The sequence below is a fragment of the Hibiscus syriacus genome, unplaced genomic scaffold (assembly GCF_006381635.1).
Source record: "Hibiscus syriacus cultivar Baekdansim isolate YM2019G1 unplaced genomic scaffold, ASM638163v2 tig00113726_pilon, whole genome shotgun sequence".
Classification (NCBI taxonomy): Eukaryota; Viridiplantae; Streptophyta; class Magnoliopsida; order Malvales; family Malvaceae; genus Hibiscus; species Hibiscus syriacus.
In genome coordinates this window covers 466556-486715 of record NW_024063472.1, presented here as the reverse complement: position 1 = coordinate 486715, position 20160 = coordinate 466556, and the positions used below count along the sequence as shown (strand labels likewise).

Sequence of the window (20160 nt, the reverse complement as noted above, 5' to 3'; positions counted from 1 at the left end):
ATATAAAAATACTAAAAAATAAATTAATAAAAAATTAGTTTAAGGATTGAGTGTAAGAGAAGTTTAGGGAACATATTATTTTTTGCAAAAGTTTGAGGTTTTAGATACCATTAAATCAAAAATTATTGTTAAAAGGACTTGAATCCATGATGTTAAGTTAAAAATCTAGATCATATTTTTCATATCTTTCAAATTTTCAGAATAATTTTAATGAAAATAGTGAAAATACATTTTTTATGTTTTCATATTTTCACTTATTTTTTTGTTTTCTTTTTCAGAAATCAATTTCTAATTTTACAATCAAACATGTTTTCTGCAACGTTTTCTATTTTTTAAAAATAGAAAATGAAAATAACCTATATATTCTAAAACTAAATGGACCCTTAGATTCTAAATAAATAAATAAAATCTAATTTAAAGTTTCAAGTACATTATAATATATTTTATTATTAAATTGAAATAGAAATGAAATTAATTTGAATTTAATTTAAGTGAGAAATAAAGTAAAACAAGCCCTTTGATTATGGATGGACTTGGGTCGGGTTGAGTTCGACTAATCCAATTCTACCTGAAAAATATGCAGTCTTCACCCGAAACTCGATCTGATTCGACATATGTTTAAAGTGATTCCATCTAACCTAAAACACAATTCGTCTTTTGAGATAAAACTCGGATTTGATCTGACATGATTTGATACAAATATATTTATAAAAAATTCTTAATTTTAATTGATAAGATAGTGATCTAATTGAAAAAAAAAGTTAATATAAAGAGGTATTATTATAATTATCTCCAAGTATATAAGGTATAATTACATTATTTTCGGCTTAGTTATAATTATATTATTTTAGGATCAGGTCAAATAATTTTACCTTAAATCTGATTTCGATCCGAAATTATTTTCTAAATAATTTGACCTGACTCAATCCTGATTTTTTTTATAAAAAAATATAATTTAATAAATCAGATCGAGTCGGAAGGTGTAGATTCGGGTCCAGGGGTCATCCCTGCCTTTGATGAAATCAGTTAAGAGCTAGTATGAAGCAGTCACTAGTGGATTTCCGTGATGGGGAAAGCGCGTAATTCTTGCTAATTGGGAAAGACGAAATCTTCTCTTCACATAATACAGTGTTTTAGGTATTTCGGTAATGGCAAGTGATCGTAATTTCATACAACTCCGACGTAAATATAATATCATCCAACAACAAACACTCGAACGATTTAATCGCCGCGTCTCACTGTCCCCAATTATGCAAAACCACGACGCCATGCATATTGCATGCACAAAAAAGATATTAAGCGAGATTTCAAAAACAAGAATTGTGATTTTAATTAGGATAATTAAATTAAAACAAATATTCTGATTTTAATTAGGATTAATGGATAATTAAAGTATCGTGTTTGAAAAATATTTTTTTTTGTTGTTTAAAAGAGTAAAATCTTATCTCCGATCATTTCTAGTACTCCAACTAAAAATCTCTCTCCCTCTTATTTCTATCTCTAATCTATTTATATCTTTCAAATCCATTTGCAGCCTTCACCCCTAACATCTTCTGCTTTCCTTCTCTCGCTCGCTCGCTGCTCACCTTAAGCTTTTAACATGGGACTTGCTCGCAATATCGTCGGCATTATCGGTAATTAATGCTTCTCTCCTTTAGTTTTTTGGGGATTTCGATCACGATTAGAAGCGAATGCGTTTTGATTTTCAACGAGTTTTGGAAGCTTTTATCAATGGAGATCGCTTTTTTCTTCTAATCATTTCTCGTTTCTTTTTTGCTTCAATGAAATTAGAAATATTTACTTTTCCCTTTTTTTTGTTAAAATAAATATGAAGTAAAATATTTATATTTATTCGTTAAAGATATCGTTTCTTTTTTAGCTTTGATCAATGGAGATTTCGTTTCCCTTTCTTTTTTTGTTTCTCATGAGGTTTAAGTTTTTACGTCAATTAATAAATCTATGTAGATTAAAAGACTGTACAGATTTTCTTACTTTTTTACTCGGTTTATATTTATTTAGTATGAGTATGGAGTAGTTGTTTATTTATATTCATTTCTTTTACAGGCAATGTCATCTCTTTTGGCCTCTTTCTTTCGCCAGTGTAATTTCACTCTCTCCATGCTAATTTTTTCATTTTGAAATTAGAATCATCTCTAAAAATTGTTTGATTTTTGTGAATAGACCAACTTTCTATCGGATCTATAAGAAGAAGGCAGTGGAGGAGTTTCAGGCAATCCCGTACTTGGTCACAGTTATGAACTGCATCCTTTGGTGTTTCTATGGCCTCCCCTTTGTTAAAAAGGACAACTTTTTAGTGTTGACCATCAACGCCATCGGTCTTGTCATTGAATTGACGTACCTAACCATTTACGTCATCTATGCCAATGATCGGAAGAAAAGGGTATGAATACATGAACCATTCTCTCGGTAATTATATCAAACACCTTTTGATGTCCTTTACATTTATATGGATTGAACGAAATCATCGATATTGGTAGAATTTTAGGATGAGAACACATGTTAGATTGAATGTAGGCATCAATATTCGGTAAGGTTTTGGATGATAAGATTTTTGGTTTTCGTTTTCATTACCATCTTTAACAACAGTCTAGCTGATCTTATTCCATTTAGTTTAGCATTTATATTTATTTGTTTGATCAAATTCTCAGCTTACCGTTGCCTATGTCCTCCTTGGTGAAGTGGCATCGACAGTAGTCATTGTTCTGGTGGCAATGCTGGCCTTGCACGGCAGCCACAGAACTCTTTTCGTTGGAGTTATGTCTGATATTTTCAACATCTTTATGTACGCCTCACCTCTGGCCATCTGGGTATAATCTCCCCCAAATCCATTGTTCATTCTCTTGATTCACTTTTTTATATATATATATTAACAATCTTGTTTACATTAACAGAAAAAAGTGATCACCACAAAGAGTGTGGAGTACATGCCCTTTTGGCTCTCATTGGCCGGATTCTCTAATGGTGTCTGCTGGACCATTTATGGCCTCCTTCCACCCGACATCTTCATCCTGGTATGATGTTCAAAACTGAAATAATATTACAAGTAATGGAAATGGTGATAGTTAGAATTACAACAATGTGAATAATTGCAGATATCGAATGGACTAGGAGCAATCTTTGGGTTTGCGCAGCTGGCTTTATATGGATACTATTACTTCAATGGGAAGGACAGTAAAAAGGAGAAAAGGCAAGCAGCGGAGGTTCAGCTCTCTAATCAGCCCGGTGGAATGGCCTAAATTCCTTTTACATTTTGAGTTCCAAAGGGAACATAGACTTTACTCTCAATTTTGCTTTATTCTACAATTAGGGCAGAGGTTTCTTAGTTTATGGTTTTATGCTTTATGAATTGGTTAGTCTGCCTATTGGCTATGGATATTGGGTTTAATTCTTTTTTCCTCTTATGCTTTGTTTGGTATAAAATTCCCCTTTTTAGTTTCCTTTTTGTCTATTCCCATGTAAAATTAATAAATTTAATTTTTGAGTTTGAGTTGAATCCATTAACTTTACATGATATATATATGACAATAAAAAAATTACTTAGGATCCGTTTGTTTCACTGAAAATATTTTTTGGAAAATATTTTTTGTAAAATAAATTACAGTTTATGGAAAACATTTTTCAGAAATTATTTTACGGTATTTGAAAGAGAGTTAATCATTTTTCATTAGTTGATGAATCTTTTAGAAATTATTAAAATAAAAATATAATATCTTATATTATATTATATTATTATAATATAATTGAGTACATTACTATAATATTAAAAATATTAAACATTTTAAATATTTAATAAATAATATTTTTATCAAAATTATTATATTATATAAAATAAAATTATTTTGAATATTTATTCTTTGAACTGAAAAGTTCAGAAAATTACTTACAGAAAATTAGATAAGTTATTTTTTGGAAAATGCAAAGAAAATTCTCTTGACCCAGAAAATGTTTTACATTGACCAAGCAATTTTCCTCCAACCAAACACCGAAAAATAAGGAAAACATTTTTCAGGAAATGTTTTACGCGAAGCAAACATGCCTTAGATTAAAATCGAGGGTAAATTATATTTAATAACTAAATTATCAATTTTTTTTCAAAATTCAACATAAATTTTTGAAAAAAAAATGGAAGTCTAAATACTAAAATAAACAAAAACTTATAGTTTAAATACTAAACGTGTTAAGCTTTTAATGGTTGGGTAGTTAGGTACTAAAATGAAACAAAAAATTAATATTAGGTATAATATTTTTAAAAAATTAAAAGTTTAAATATTAAAACTGACCAAAACTGATAGTTTAAGTACTAAATATATAATTACTCTAAAATCAAATAACATCATAATATTAAAAATATTTATAAATAATTAAATATAATATTGAACAATTTGACTTGAAAAAATTTTACGAAAAATTTGAGTTATTAAATAAAAAAACTTGAAATTTTTAACCCAAAAAATTCCTTTTCCAATAGAATCAGAGCACTTAATGTGCATAGATGTCTGGTTTATAGCATTAATATAATGGGTGAATGAATGAGAGTGAGACCAAATGAGACTCACAGTATTCTCAATCAAAGAAAGAAACATGACATCTTTACAAAATGCATGTTCGGATGGTAGATACACTTTCTACTTTCAGCTCTGGATATCTTTCCAATTCAATGAAATATGAATAAATTGGACTATTACTTGCCTCTAAATGCATGTTAAACTCAACGTGGTATCGATATCGATATAAAGGTCCTCGATATCTTCGGAAACACAAACAACCCTGAGGTTGATCGTGCGGGATCATGCCTCCACCTTTTGATGTGTCGATGGCCTCCAACATCGACACCACTTCATCCATCTCCGGCCGCTTGTCAGGGTTCGCATCCCAGCATCGCTTCATTACATTTGCAAGAGAACTCGGACAGCAACGAGGTATCTCCGGTCTCAGATTCTGTAGTTTAAAGTTTATGTTATCACAATAGTTACAATCCACGTGGAATCATCGTAGCCATACTTTTGCAAACATAGAATACATGGTTCATTTACCTGACGGACGACAGCCGATGTCACCTCTGAGAAGCTGAGATCGGGATACGGCATGTCACAGCAATATATCTCCCACAAACAGATACCGAAACTAAACACATCGCACTTTCTATTGTAGGGATTGCCATTAAGGACCTGCACAAAATTTACAGCATTTTAACTCATCAAGAGGGAGAGACAGCACAACTCACAACAAAAAGAATATGTTGTATCATACCTCCGGTGCCAAATAACCAAGGGTTCCGCTCTCTCCGGTCATGTCGTTCGGATTTGAAGCTTCAAGTCGAGCAACCCCCGAAATAAGCTATTTTGACCGTACGCGTCTTGTCCAAAAGCATGTTTTCAGTTTTGACATCTCTATGGACAAATCTTTTTGGAGTGAAGATAGCTCAACCTAGAAAGTGTCAAAAGCAACAACATCAGCACACATGATAATCAGAACTTCAGTTTAAATTACAATTTATAATTTCACATGATATATAATTAAAAGAAATTATATCGACAGGGCATAAGAATCCGACCCTCGTGCAAGATCTAGTGCCAGTTGAACAACTACTTTAAAAGCCAACTTTCTTCTCCGATTCTTTATCAGGTATGATTTCAGTGCACCCCCGGGACAATATTCAACAATAACACAACAAACATTACTCGGCATACTGATGTGACCGTTTTCCGTTTGTATGTTCAGCTCTGATGACCCCATTGTCGCCGCTATAAACTGCATGGAAATTTTTGGACAGAGATTAAAGACAAATAAGCATAATGATAAAACCACCATAATCATCTTGCATAGCAATGTACATACAGACTTTTGCCAACATCCCCAATTACTGAGTTGACATATTTGAACAAGTAAAATAAGAGAAATAAACAGACTAAAGCTTATGCATTGTCCAAACAAGCAAAAGCTTTTTTGTAGATGAAACAAATGCAGGTTTTGCAGTTCGGGTCAAGAAGAGTAAAGATACGAGATAAGAATGTGGAAAAGATCGTTACCTTTGTTACATTAGGATGATCAAGCTTATGCCACACTGCAACTTCTTGTGTAAAAGCTGCTCGAAGTGAAGATAGTTCGGCCTCGGATCTGTGGCCCTCTTCTCCCCAGTCAAGAAGTTTAACTAAGCATGACGGAAGAAACAAGAAAAGAAAGCAAACAGTTACTATACGAAAAAAAAATAAACCACACGATAGACCATATTTTTCATACATGATTTATCTGATAGGCAACTGAACATCATGAAAAACATACCAAAACATCGCCCTTATGATTAATCAGAGCACTATCTAAAGGTCACAAATCTTGTTATAGATTAATGTGGCAGTTAAATCTGTGTAGATGACCGGAAATAATCGGGGTACGGTGGATGATAGCGTCCATTTAGCAGATTTATAGCTTAGCCAGATTATGCAAGTTCACAGTGTGAATGGAGCTCTTTAAATTTTCTACCTTTTTATCTCCAAAAAGTTTAGATAAAAAGTGCATTCCAACAATAAATTAGGACGCAAGAAAGCCTAACAAAAAGAAGAATAACATCATTTAAGTCACTGCAGCAGTGCAACTAATTGCCAGCTCGAAAGATCTCGTGAACCACGGATTCGATTTCCAGAAGTTAGATCACAGACTGCTTAGTGTAAAATCAACGGATTCACAAGGGCAAAACAAATTCAAGCAACGGGTGGGTTGTTGTTGTTCTAATAACTCTGGTTTCCTCTCTTTAATTGGATATTCCCAGCAGCAGCAAAACAAATGGAACAGTTGTAATAACATTTTCAAGAGAGAACCCCTAAAAAACACTTAAAGCTCAACATCATCACTGCAAACCTGAGGTAGCAGCTTTGGTGCAGATAATAATACTACTAATACCGGGAAACCTGTGTTGCTCGGACTCTTCATTTTTCTTGAAATATCCATGTTCGATACCGGCCCGAACACATTTTCGGACATAAATGCTATGCATAAGACCCTCTGTGGAGGTACATACTCATGTTTTACAATCACAAAAGAAACATAGAAGAACACTAACAAAATCAAGCCATGGACACTTCATCAACACTGCTTTAGTGCCTAATGTATAGCAACACTTTCATCTGGCCTAGAAAGTTAATTTTCAAAGAAAACCAAATGAAGAAAAGGGGGGAAATGGGTAAAATCTATATCACAAACCAAGTGATCAAAACAGCACTTTCAGTACATATAAAAAAATGTCATTTTGAGAAAAAGCCAAGTGTTTCAACAACAAATGGATACTCAGAAGCATGTCATAAAGAGAGAAATAAGATTGGAAAAAGAAGAAAAGACGGTGAAAAATATATGTATGTATATACCAGCAACATCTTGGCCATCATAAACACCACGATGAACAGTGCCAAAAGCTCCACGAACTATAACAGTCTTGATGATAAGCTTAGAAGGATCAATCTCCCACTCTTGTCTTCTTACAGTGTTGCTTGACCTCAGCTGTGCTCCGCCGCCAGCTACACCGCCTTCGTCTCCCTCGTCTTTCTTGTTCTTGTTCTTGTTCTTCTCCATCGTCCATGCTCTACTAAGGTGCCTTTGAAGTTGCTCATCTAAGCTCTTCAGATCTATTTGATCTGCTCTTACATACCCTCCGCCACCACTCTCACTTTTCTCCTTCATTTTTTTCTTTCGACCCCCAACTAAAAATCCCAACTTTACTCCTCGAATACCAACAAACAGTCAAAAAAAGAAAGAAAGCAACACCTTTGAAAGCTATCAGCTTTTCTTCTTCTTCTTCTTGTGTTGAAGGGTTTCTGATTCTGGGTCTCTCTCAAAAATCTACAATAAAAACTAGAACTCAATGATAATCTTATATAATATATATAAGAGAAAAGAGTAGTGTGGGTGTTTGTTTCAAACTCGCAAACAGTAATGTGGGCACATGGATTTTGCCTGGAAATGTCCCTCTTGTGGTTGTTTCTGCTGCTGCCGCTGACTCTCTATATTATTTTTGTTTTTCTTTTTTTTTGTATGGAGGAATTCACGGTCATCTCTACCTTTTTCTTTTATTTTTAAATATTCAGTGAAACTGTAACTTTCCCGCATAAATAAAATTAGAAATTTATTTCTTTTTTGGATTTTAAATTTGAATATCATATATTTATCAAATGAAAATAGTCGACAATCTTTTACAAGGTACGTACTACTCTGCCATTCTTCATTTCACATTCATCATATGAATACTTGTTGGACAAAATTGTAAGAAATTATCAAAATTCGGATTAATATGGGTAAAAGAAATTTTAGTTGTAAGAAATTTTTTTAAAGTTCCTTGTTGCACAAGACATTCAACACTTTTGTCTTGTTCTATATACTTCGTCTTTAAGCAAATTTATTATACAGTTTGTAGTATATTTAGTAATAGTCAGTTGTTTGAAATTCATATAAATATTACGTCACGAATTATAAATAATAATACTTAAAGTTGATAGCCAGAATTCTTTAGATATAAAATGTTTATTATTCAATTTATTAAAATAAATTTATTTATAGGACGAATACAACTCAATTTGTAATCTTATAAATTTTCTTGGCTTAAAGAAAATTAAATAAAATTTTAAGTTATAAAATATGATTTGAAAAAATTCAAAATTAAAATTTAGTTAAAACTAACTAAATAATAATTCAAAATTTTGATCTAATTTAAATTTTCACAGAAGTTGTGATATTATATTTTTAAAATGAAACAAAAGTAAATGTTAGGTACGTGTAGTCACTTATTTTCGTTCGAATTTTTACTTAATATACGTATAGTGTATATAATATATAGTGTTGAAAGCATTTTTTTCAAAAATATATATAATATATAGTTTTGAGAAATTTTTGAAAATATATATAATATATAGTTTTGAAAACATTTTTGAAAATATATATAGTATATAGTTTTGAAAATATTTTTGAATATATAGTTTTGAAAACATTTTTTGAAAATATATATAGTATATAGTTTTGAAGACATTTTTGAAAAAATATATATAATATATAATTTTGAAAACTTTTTTCGAAATATATAAATATATAGTTTTAAAACGTTTTTGAAATATATATACTATAGTTTCAAAAACATTTTCAAAAATTTATATATGGTTTTTAAAAAAAATATTTTTATATCACATTTTATATTATATGGTTTTTACTTACATTTTATTTATTTATTTATTTTGATTTTTGTTTCATTTTTTCTTTTTTGTTTTAGGTCCAAAATCGGGTCCAGCAGAAGCCCAATTGGGTAAGGGTCCTGATCCAGCCCTAACCCGATTAGGGTTTCAGGTCTAGTAGAATGGCGCCGCACGGGAGTGCACGTGGGGCCACGCGCCCGAACAACTTCGAAGAACCGATCGAATTTCTCGGGCCTTGAACGGGGAATCAGAACAACAACAACGTGCCAACAACCGGTCGAGATCGAAACTGAACCATCCTTAAAATCTCGGCCAACGACGCACGAGAAAATCGGAGCGAGTAACCCACACATCCCCTCCCGTTCAGGACTCAAAACGGCCAAAATCAATGTTATAAAAAGCCTCCGACGAGGCCAAGCAAAAGACACAACAAACGTACAGCAAGTAAAGTCCAAGCATAAACCACCAAAATACCCAAACATTATTCGGCCATACAACCAAAACACATAAGACAAGCAAGCAAAGTTCGAAAAGAAAAAACAAATAAACATTTATCAATGACAAGGGTGCAGAGGAGCATCGTCGGAGAAGAGAGAACGTCGGGAGTCGAGAAGACGCGATGAAAAAAGGTAAAAGTCGAGACCTTGTTACTTAGATCTACGCCAACTTGGCTTTTTTTAGGACAATTGGGCTTTGGCTTCGTGATTACAAGATCAGGGAGAGCATTTTCGGGTAGTTTGGGTTTTTTCGACCACCGGTGACGGTGGTCGGAGCGACGGTCAGTGAGCGTCGGGCGGTGGCCGACCATCGGGGTCGGTTTGAATTTAGAGGTTTAAAGAAGAAGACAGTATTCGGTTGAGGGGGAGAAGAAGAAAATGAGAAATGTTATTTTTTTAGGTTTTTGGGGTATTTATAGGGGGCAAAGTGTAATTATGATATTTTTAAATTATTTATACAGTCCCTATACATTTGATGTATAATTCATTTTGGTCACCTGTTGTAATTTTGCCTCTGAATTTTCAATTAATTCGATTTAATCATTCCTTATATTTATTATGTTTCGCGATTTAATCCCCTAACTTTTTTTTTTCTTGCAGCTCATTTTTAGTATTAATTCAATCCATAAATTTCATTCTATTTTAATTTGATCCTTTTTTATTTATGTATTTTTTTTTATTTTAACTTTTTAATTCTTTTTTTTTCTAAAATATCTTTTATCTTATTTTCCCTTTTAACATTTTGCTTGTTTTTTTCTTTTTTTTTTCTTTTTTTTTTTACATTTTAAAAAAAATCTTTTATTTTCTTAATTTAACCTTTTTTGTTCTTCTCCTTTATTTACTTAATGTTTTATTTCACAATCTAACATTTTTCTTGACTTTTGTTTTAGAGGTAATTTCAATCGATCAAAGGTAAGTAATTCGAATCGAGTCTTTAAATTTAAATTTAAATTTTTGCAATTAAGATAACCGAGAAATTAAAATGGTATCGAAAGGGCAGTTCGAGGGTGCTAATCATTCCTTGATTGTAATCGACTCCCGAATCCGACATTTCTGGTAAAACACAAATCAAGTAAGATGGTGTCCAATCAACCAATTTTTTTTACAAAAAAATAAATGATCGGTGGCGGTTCTAACATTTTATTTAAGTCGAAGCCCAATTTTGGGCCCACCCGAAAGACGGTTGTGGCAGTTTGGCAACTCTGTTGGGGACATGTAAGTAAGTCAGGCGAAAATTAATTTTCTATTGCCTTCTTAAGCGAAAATTGTAAGTTTAAATTTTAATTTAACTTATCGATCCTTATTATTTACCTTTGGTTATTATTTTCATTCAGCTTTCCAAATATTCATCTTAGACTCTATACCCGATCTTCAAACCCTTTTATAAGTAGAGGTGAAAGCGACGCCTTCGTGAGAATTTATTCTCCGTATAGGCCTAGCAAGTAACCTTCTGGATTCATATATCTTATGTCTTCGTGTGAATTTATTCTCCATATAAACATAAGGGAATGTGTCCTCTCGAGTTTAACTTGCTCCACATAAGCTTGTAATGGGCTTAGGACTGAGGGTCTGGAAAGCCCAAGGGGACACCAGCAATGAGAACTCAGATACCATTTTTTAGAACTTAAACGGGAGACTACAAAGAATTAGAGCTCACCCCGAAACTCCATTTTAAAACTTAGGTTGCTTGAGTGATTTACTACTTTATTTATTATTCAAAGCATGCAATATATGTGGTTGGGACTTGTTCAAAATTAAGCATGTGGGGTAGGATCATTTTTTGCTTTTATTATTATTTTGATTATTACTTATATCTTACTAATTTGTTTCTCTTTCATTTTTTGATCTTTTTTTATCATTTTCATCATTAAAAGAGGTGATTGATCCAAAAAAAAGGGTTCGTTACACGCAAATAATTTGCATTAATGGACAAAGGGGTTGTAATACAAGAGGTGAAAAACGTAGAGGTCTGACTATGGTCAGAAAAGACTCAGAAAGAAAAGAGAGACAGTCTGCAAGGAAACTATGTGTCAGATCTGGTTAGTTATGCTTTTGCCAGCCTTAAACAAGAATTGTGGAGCATCTGGGATAGCTAGAAAAGCGACTAGAAACGAAAATTATGCCAGCGGTATGGTGATATCGCACTTCTACTCTATGTCAAGATGGGTGAGTCCCTAATTCGAGCCTTAATACAATTCTAGAATCCGGGGTATAGTTGTTTCATATTTAATCAAGAAGACATGGTACCCACAATCGAAGAGTATAACACTTTGTTGTATTGTGAAGAAATTAGAATGAATCGAGTCTACACCAAGCACATCAAAAGTCAACTGTTCAAATGGGTTGGCAAGGGTTGCAGGGGTAGATGAGAAAAATGTTACTGACCTGGAGAGGTCCCTTAAAAACAAAAAGAATAGGATGGAAAAATAATAGCTAAATTGGAGGCCATTGCTGATAAATTCAAGAAACAAGCAAATGAACTTCAGATAGTTCCTTTCGATGGAGGGCTCAAATGACTTTCTGTTAGGGAACTGGCTCAGCAATAGTAAACGCAAGAGATGCAGTTATTCGAGATTTCTTAGAGCTAGTATAGAAAGTGGCATGCCACGTGCACGACTTGGCGAAAGAAGCCGGAGTGGTTCGACAAGGTATTGAGCCAGTGACAAATGAAGCAAGAAGACTTGTCAGCCTATTGTTTTGGGGTCTTAGTTATAATATACCTTTAGATGTTTTTGGTCTCTGAGAAATAACACTTTTGCCCTAATAAAGATTATTATAATAACAGACGCGCTTTTGGATCAATGCCTCAAACATTTCATGCATCATGCATATTTTGCATTTGTTATTTCTCTTCATTTCTTTACATTCACATTAACTAACAGAAAATATCTCATCAAAAGGAACAAACATTGGACATACCACCCCAAGCATTGGACACACATCATCCTCATAACACCCGTTCAAAGAAGAAGAAAATGGAAAAGAAGATAACTATACTCAAAGAGAACAAGCTAAGATTACAAAAAAAGTTAGAGGAGAAAATAAGCCAGAATAATCAAAATACTCTGGAGTCGATCACCAAAAGCCAAGAGTCTTTGGTTGATCAAATTGTTGCAAAATTAGTTGGCCAGAATTAAGTATGTGCACTGGGGCAGGGACATCTGAAGGGGAACTATGCCACCTACCTTGCAAATGGTTGTTCCACCTGGAATCTTACCAGGGCTTCAAGGGGACTCATCCGCTGCAAAAACAAAGGCCTTGTCTACTGTAAAAGTACAGACTTCTGTATCAAACTCTGAGAATAATCCAGATAATTATCATATACCGAATTTTAATGAAGATAACAACAACAACGTGCCAACAACCGGCGGCCAAGTTCGGGATTGAACCATCCCTAAAATCCTAGCCAACGACGCACAAGAAAATCAGAGCGAGTAACCCACACATCCTCTCCCGTTCGAGACTCAAAACGATCAAAATCGAGGCTATAAAAAGCATTTGCGAGGCCAAGCAAAAAACACAACAAACGTACAAGTTCAAGCATAAACCACCAAAATACTCAAACATTATTCGACCATATAACCAAAACACAAAAGAAAAACAAGCAAAGTTCGAAAAGAAAAAACAAATAAACATATATTAACGGCAAGGGTGCAGAGGAGCATCGTCGGAGAAGAGAGAACGTCGAGAAGCCGAGAAGACGCGACCAAAAAAGGTAAGAGTCGAGACCTTGTTACTTAGATCTACGCCAACTCGGCTTATTTTAGGATGATTGGGCTTCGGCTTTGTGGTTATGGGATCGGGGAGAGTAATTTTGGGTAGTTTGAGGGGGGGTTTCGACCACCGATGGCGATGGCTGGAGCGACAATAGGTGAGCGTCGAGCGGTGGCCGACCATCGGGCCGGTTTGAGTTAAGATGATTTAAAGAAGACGAGAGAATTCGGTTGAGGGGGAGAAGAAAAAAATGAGAAATGTTATTTTTTGGGTTTTGGGGTATTTATAGGGGGATCGAAGTGTAATTATGAGATTTTTAAATTATTTTCGTAGTCCCTGTACTTTTGATGTGTAATTCATTTTGGTCACCTATTGCATTTTTGCCTTTGAATTTTCAATTAATTCGATTTAATCCCCTAACTTTTGTTTTTTTTCTTGCAGCTCATTTTTAGTATTAATTCAATCCATAAATTTCAATCTATTTTAATTTGATCCTTTTTTTATTTTTTTATTTTAACTTTTTAATTATTTTTTTTCCAAAACATCTTTTATCTTATTTTCCCATTTAACATTTTGCTTTTTTTTTTCTCTTTAAATTTTTCTTTTTTTTTTACATTTTTAAATTTTTTCTCTTATTTTCTTAATTTTACCCTTTTTGTTCTTCTCAATTATTTACTTAATGTTTTATTTCACAATCTAACATTTTTCTTGACTTTTGTTTTAGAGGTAATTTCAATCGATCGAAGGTAAGTAATTCAAATCGAGTCTTTAAATTTTAATTTTAATTTTCGTAATCAAGACAACCGAGAATTTAAAATGGTACCGAAATGGCAGTTCAAGGGTACTAATCCTTCAGTGACTGTAATCGAATCTGATATTTCTGGTAAAATGCAGATCAAGTAAGATGGTGTGTGATCAACCAATTTTTTTAACAAAAAAACAAATGATCGGTGACGGTTCTAACGTTTTATTTAAGTCGAAGCACAATTCCGAGCCCATCCGAAAGACAGTTGCGACAGTATAATTTTGAAAAAAATTAAATACAAAAATAAAATAAAAATAATAGCTTAAGTATGAAGGGTGCAACCAAAGTAAACGTTAGGGTGTGGTGAAGAATTGTCATTTTCTTTTCTCTGTTTTTAGTTGTTCTTTTAAATGTTGATTAATTCATAAACAATGAAAAAGAGTGATCTTTTCTTTTCTGATGAAAGAGAAGGATTGAGCAAAACCCTTTGAATGGGGTCAGCAATCTTTTTACTAAAAATAGGAAATTCAGTTATATGATTGATTGCATGCTGCTCAAAACAATTAACTAATCAAATTGAAACTATAAATTCATTTGATTGGTGGGGCGTTCTTCAGGCTGAAACACATTGCTCTTTTACTTTCAATAATATCGATTTTATCTTTAGTATATTTTTGTTAATTTAATTTTTTTTCAATTCAATTACGGCAGCAAATGATTAAGCTCGAGAAAGTGATCAAACTTATGATAAGAAGGGGAGCTATACGTTAGTATTTCAACTACATTTTTTTTATGTTTTAAATCACTCAATTATTTTTTTCAAAACTACGTTTTGAATTTAATTCGATCATATCATTAAAAATAATAATAGGACTGTTGATATTATATTTTTATTTTTCAATGATGACATGATATTATCCTATGATAATAATCTTTTAATCAGGGATGACCAAAATGAAACAAATACTAAACATTAATTATGATTTTAAAGAAAAAAGAGTTGGATGATCAAAACAAAATAAAAGTGATAATTGAAGTACTATATATATAGTATACTTACTAAATTAATAAATGTATATGCATGAACTATTGGACTTAAATGATTAATTTTTTTTGTTTAATATAAAACAATTGTCTAAATTATACTCAAAATTGATTTTTCGTGTCTAAAAATTTTTCGTTAAAAATAAATGTCTAATTTTTTTCGTTACACTTTTAGATAACTACCGTTAAAAAAAGACATGTTAAGTGACACGTGTCACATTCAGTTATTTAAATATAAAAAAATAAATGTGATACATGTTACTTGATGGGTTTCTTTTAACGATAGGTACTTAAAAGTGTAACGGAAAAAACACTAGACACATGTTTCTAACAAAATATTCTTTAAACACCAAAAGTCAATTTCGGATATAACTTAGACATTTATTTTTATATTAAGTCAATATTTTTATTAAATTAAATTTAAATTTTTAAAGAAATAAAACTCAATAGAACAAATGGAATTTGAGATTCTATTTTAACTTGGATTGCACCCCTAATGCAATTTGTATTTAATGTATATAATATAAGGCATTAATCGAAGCCTAAAGGAGTAGTGTCCGTGCAATCCAAGGATTGAACCTAAACTAATATACAACTAATATACGGTGTTACCGGATATATTAAAAGATGTTTAATAAATTTGGTTTAGCGCTACCTATTATGTTGACAAACTAATAATGTTTTAAGTAGAAAATATGAAAAACTATTAAAAAATTTGGTAACCGATAAACTTTGGTTATCGGTAAGTATATATCTTTTTTATAAAAGTGTCCATACTTTTAACATACCAAGTAAATTTTACCGGTTTTGTCATAATAAAACTGGTTTTGTCATATTTTTACCTGTTATATTGTAAAGTATCTATCATTTTTATAAAAGTGTTAATACTTATTTCACTGTGGAAAACATATTTATTATTATCTTTGGTTAATATTGTTAAATTTAAATTCTAAATAATATTTTATAAAATATCAAAACAATCAAATAATTTTTTGTGTAAATGAAATTATTAAATTAATATTGTAGGTTAAAAACATTAATTTAAGATTATGTTTTGAGTGAGTTTTAAGATATCAATTTAGTTATTATATGAGTTTAATGATTTATTTTTTATGTTACGGTATATATTACTATTAAATTAAAAATAATAAACATATATATTACATATTTATTATTATCTTTGGTTAATATTGTTAAATTTAAATTCTAAATAATATTTTATAAAATATCAAAACAATCAAATAATTTTTTTTGTAAATGAAATTATTAAATTAATATTGTAGGTGAAAAATATTAATTTAAGGTTATGTTTTGAGTGAGTTTTAAGATATCAATTTAGTAATTATATGCGTCTAATGATTTATTTTTTATGTTACGGTATATATTATTATTAAATTAAAAACAATAAACATATATATTACATATTTATTATTATCTTTGGTTAATATTGTTAAATTTAAATTCTAAATAATATTTTATAAAATATCAAAACAATCAAATAATTTTTTGTGTAAATGAAATTATTAAATTAATATTGTAGGTGGAAAACATGAAACACTATTACAAAAAATTGAAACATAAATTACATAACTTAAAAAAAAGTATCGATCCTTTTTATAAAAAGTATGAACACTTTCAACATATCATGTAAATTTTACCTTTTTTATCATAATGTTACATGATATGTTGAAGTGTCCATCCTTTTTATAAAAATGATCGATACTTTACAATATAATATGTAAAAATATGATTTAATAGGTAGCGCTTATATTGTAAAGTATCTATCATTTTTATAAAAGTGTCCATACTTATTTCACTGTGGAAAAATATTATTTTACCGGTTATGTTTTGAGTGAGTTTTAAGATATCAATTTAGTAATTATACGCGTCTAATAATTTATTTTATATGTTACGATATATATTATTATTAAATTAAAAACAATAAACATATATATTACATATTTATTATTATCTTTGGTCAATATTGTTAAATTTAAATTCTAAATAATATTTTATAAAATATCAAAACAATCAAATAATTTTTGGTGTAAATGAAATTATTAAATTAATATTGACATATTGTAGGTGGAAAACATGAAACACTATTAGAAAAAATTGAAACATAAATTACATAACTTTAAAAAAAGTATCGATCTTTTTTATAAAAAGTATGGACACTTTCAACATATCAAGTAAATTTTACCTTTTTTTATCATAATGTTACCTGATATGTTGAAAGTGTCGATAATTTATTATAAGTATCGACACTTTTGGAATTTAAAAGAGAAGAAGTTATAGCGTCAATAAAGTGTCGATACTTTATAAAAATGTATCGATCCATAACAATATAACAGGTAAAAATATGACAAAACCGGTCTCGAAATGACAAAACAGGTAAAGCGCTACCGGATATGTTGAAAGTGTCAATAATTTATTATAAGTATCGACACTTTTGGAATTTAAAAGAGAAGAAGTTATAGCGCCAATAAAGTATCGATACTTTATAAAAATGTATCGATCCATAACAATATAACAGGTAAAAATATGACAAAACCGATCTAGAAATGACAAAACAGGTAAAGCGCTACCGGATATGTTGAAAGTGTCGATAATTTATTATAAGTATCGATACTTTTGGAATTTAAAAGAGAATAAGTTATAGCGTCAATAAAGTGTCGATACTTTATAAAAATGTATCGATCCATAATAATATAATATGTAAAAATATGATAAAACCGGTCTATAAATGATAAAAGGTGAACGCATATAGTGTCGATACATTTATAAAAAGTATTGATCCAAAAAATATCGAAACCGATAATTATAATATAATAGGTAAATTTGTAATGTTACCGGTATAAATATACCGATTTACTTATAAATAGGTCAATATAAGCGCTACCTATTACATTATATAAGAGCTACCTAATATGTTATTGTACTTGATAATATTTCTAGTTAAATACCTATTTTATTATATAAGCGTTATCTATTACATTATATAAGCGTTACTTAATATGTTATTGTACTTGATAATATTTTCGGTTAAATAATATAACATAACCGGTCTAAATTTTAACCGTTCACTTGTTTAACCGATCACACCGTATATTAGTCGTTTTTTAGGCGCCGCACAGCAGAACTACCTGCTTCTATTTGGAACAGGTAAATCCTAAGAAGAAAATGAAGTACGAGGGACCAATTTATGACCCAAATTATTCCTTCTTTATTTAGCAAAAACAAAATTTGAAAATAAGAAAAAAATAAAGTACGAGGGACTAATTTCTTAATGTAGGAACGTTTATATGATCTAATAAGTTAAACATAGAAAATAACAACAGGAAAAGGACATTTAATCTTTTCATTAAGCTAAATCATTATTAAAAATTTTAACAAATTAAGCATGGTAATTATATCTTAATTTCAAGATAATAAAAGAAACTAAAACTATAATTGAATCAATATTACAAATTACTATGAAAATAAAATATACCCTAAAATTTAAATTTAGATGTAATAGGACTAGAATTGTATTTTGATATAAGCATATAGTCAAAATTAGGAAGGAGGGAGTAAACACTAATTTTTCATTTTACTTAAATTATTATTAAAATTATTATTATTATTATAAATATTATTATTATTATTATTATTATTATTATTATTAAATATATTATTACAAGCCCAAGACCCGGAGGCCCGTTTTACATAACCAGAACCGGCCCAATCAATCAGGCCTAACAGAGTCGGCCCAAAATAAACCCTAAAACCCAGTTAGGGTTTTATCATTTCAACCCCAACCGCCAATGATCTCAGCCGTTGGATCTAAGAGATCCAACGGTCCACAGATGGTTCCAGCAAAGGAAGCCCTAGGGTTTCCTAACCCTAGGTTATCATCCAACCGCCTCAGCCAGCGCTGCCGCCGCCTCCAAGAACTCCCAACAGCCGCCTCTACTGATACTTCCCAAGCCAGATGGTCCAACCAGTTGCTGCCGACGCCTTGCTGCCACGTCGCCGCCTCAAGGAACACTCTAGAACGCCAGATGGCAACCAACAGCCTTCCCTACGGCGAGTCACCAGCCTAGCTTTGGTGACTCACCGAGGTTTCCCTTCTGTGACCGGTCCGAGGAATGTTTCATCAAGGCTATAAAAGCCTCGACTCACCTGCAAAATAGAGGGCGGCAACAGAAAACAGAGAGCAAGAGTCCACAAAAAAAACAACAAGCAACAACCACACAACAAGCAGCAAACCACAAAAACAAAAAAAGAAGAGTGAGAGAAACTTACCAGAGAAGATAACACCTCGATCGGAGTCACCACCGGCCTCCAAGCGTCACCAAAAACCTTCGAACACCGAAGGTATTTTCCTAGATTTGTTCCGATCGGGAGCATTTTAAGAGAAAAGAACACCGGAGCCGTCATTAGGACGATCCGATCTAAGTTTTGGTATAAAAATAAAAATTTTCGGCCACCGGATGCGGTGGCCGGCGGTGGGGATTACGGCGACAGACGGCTGCCGGCCAATGATCAGCTTCCCTCTGGTGAGGGAAGCTAGAGAGAAGCGAGAGAAAATTCTCTTCTCTCTCAGTTAGAGAGAGAAGAGAAAGAAGAGAAAGAAGAGAAATGAAACGCTGGCCCTTCGGGCCAGCTGGAAGGGGAGTATATACCCCTTCCCAAACGATGTCGTTTTGGGGAGGGGTATATCTGTAATTTTGCTTTCAGATAAACTATTCCCGCAGCCACTGTAACTTTAAAAAGTTTCAATTTGATCCTTATAGCATGTTTTTATATATTATAATTCGATCTAGTAATTTTATTTCATTTTATTTTAGTCCTTTACATAATATAATATATATATATTTAGGATAAATACCTAATTTAGTCCCTTATAGTTTAGTAATTATCATTTTAACCCGAATTAATTAAATAAGGCTAAATTACATTATTAGCACTTAGATTTTTTTATTAT

General features: G+C 31.5%; 1 protein-coding gene and 1 pseudogene across 1 annotated transcript; one reads left to right on the top strand and one right to left on the bottom strand.

The window, feature by feature from the left end:
• The first annotated feature begins 1600 nt into the window (after positions 1-1600).
• Positions 1601-3257, top strand: LOC120187806 (bidirectional sugar transporter SWEET7-like). The gene is made up of 6 exons (XM_039191427.1): positions 1601-1634; positions 2065-2101; positions 2182-2401; positions 2670-2828; positions 2913-3032; positions 3114-3257. The coding sequence occupies exons 1-6, from the start codon at positions 1601-1603 to the stop codon at positions 3255-3257; spliced, it is 714 nt and encodes a 237-aa protein (XP_039047358.1).
• Positions 3258-4595: 1338 nt separating this feature from the next.
• Positions 4596-7892, bottom strand: LOC120187879 (annotated as a pseudogene).
• Between the last annotated feature and the right edge of the window lie 12268 nt (positions 7893-20160).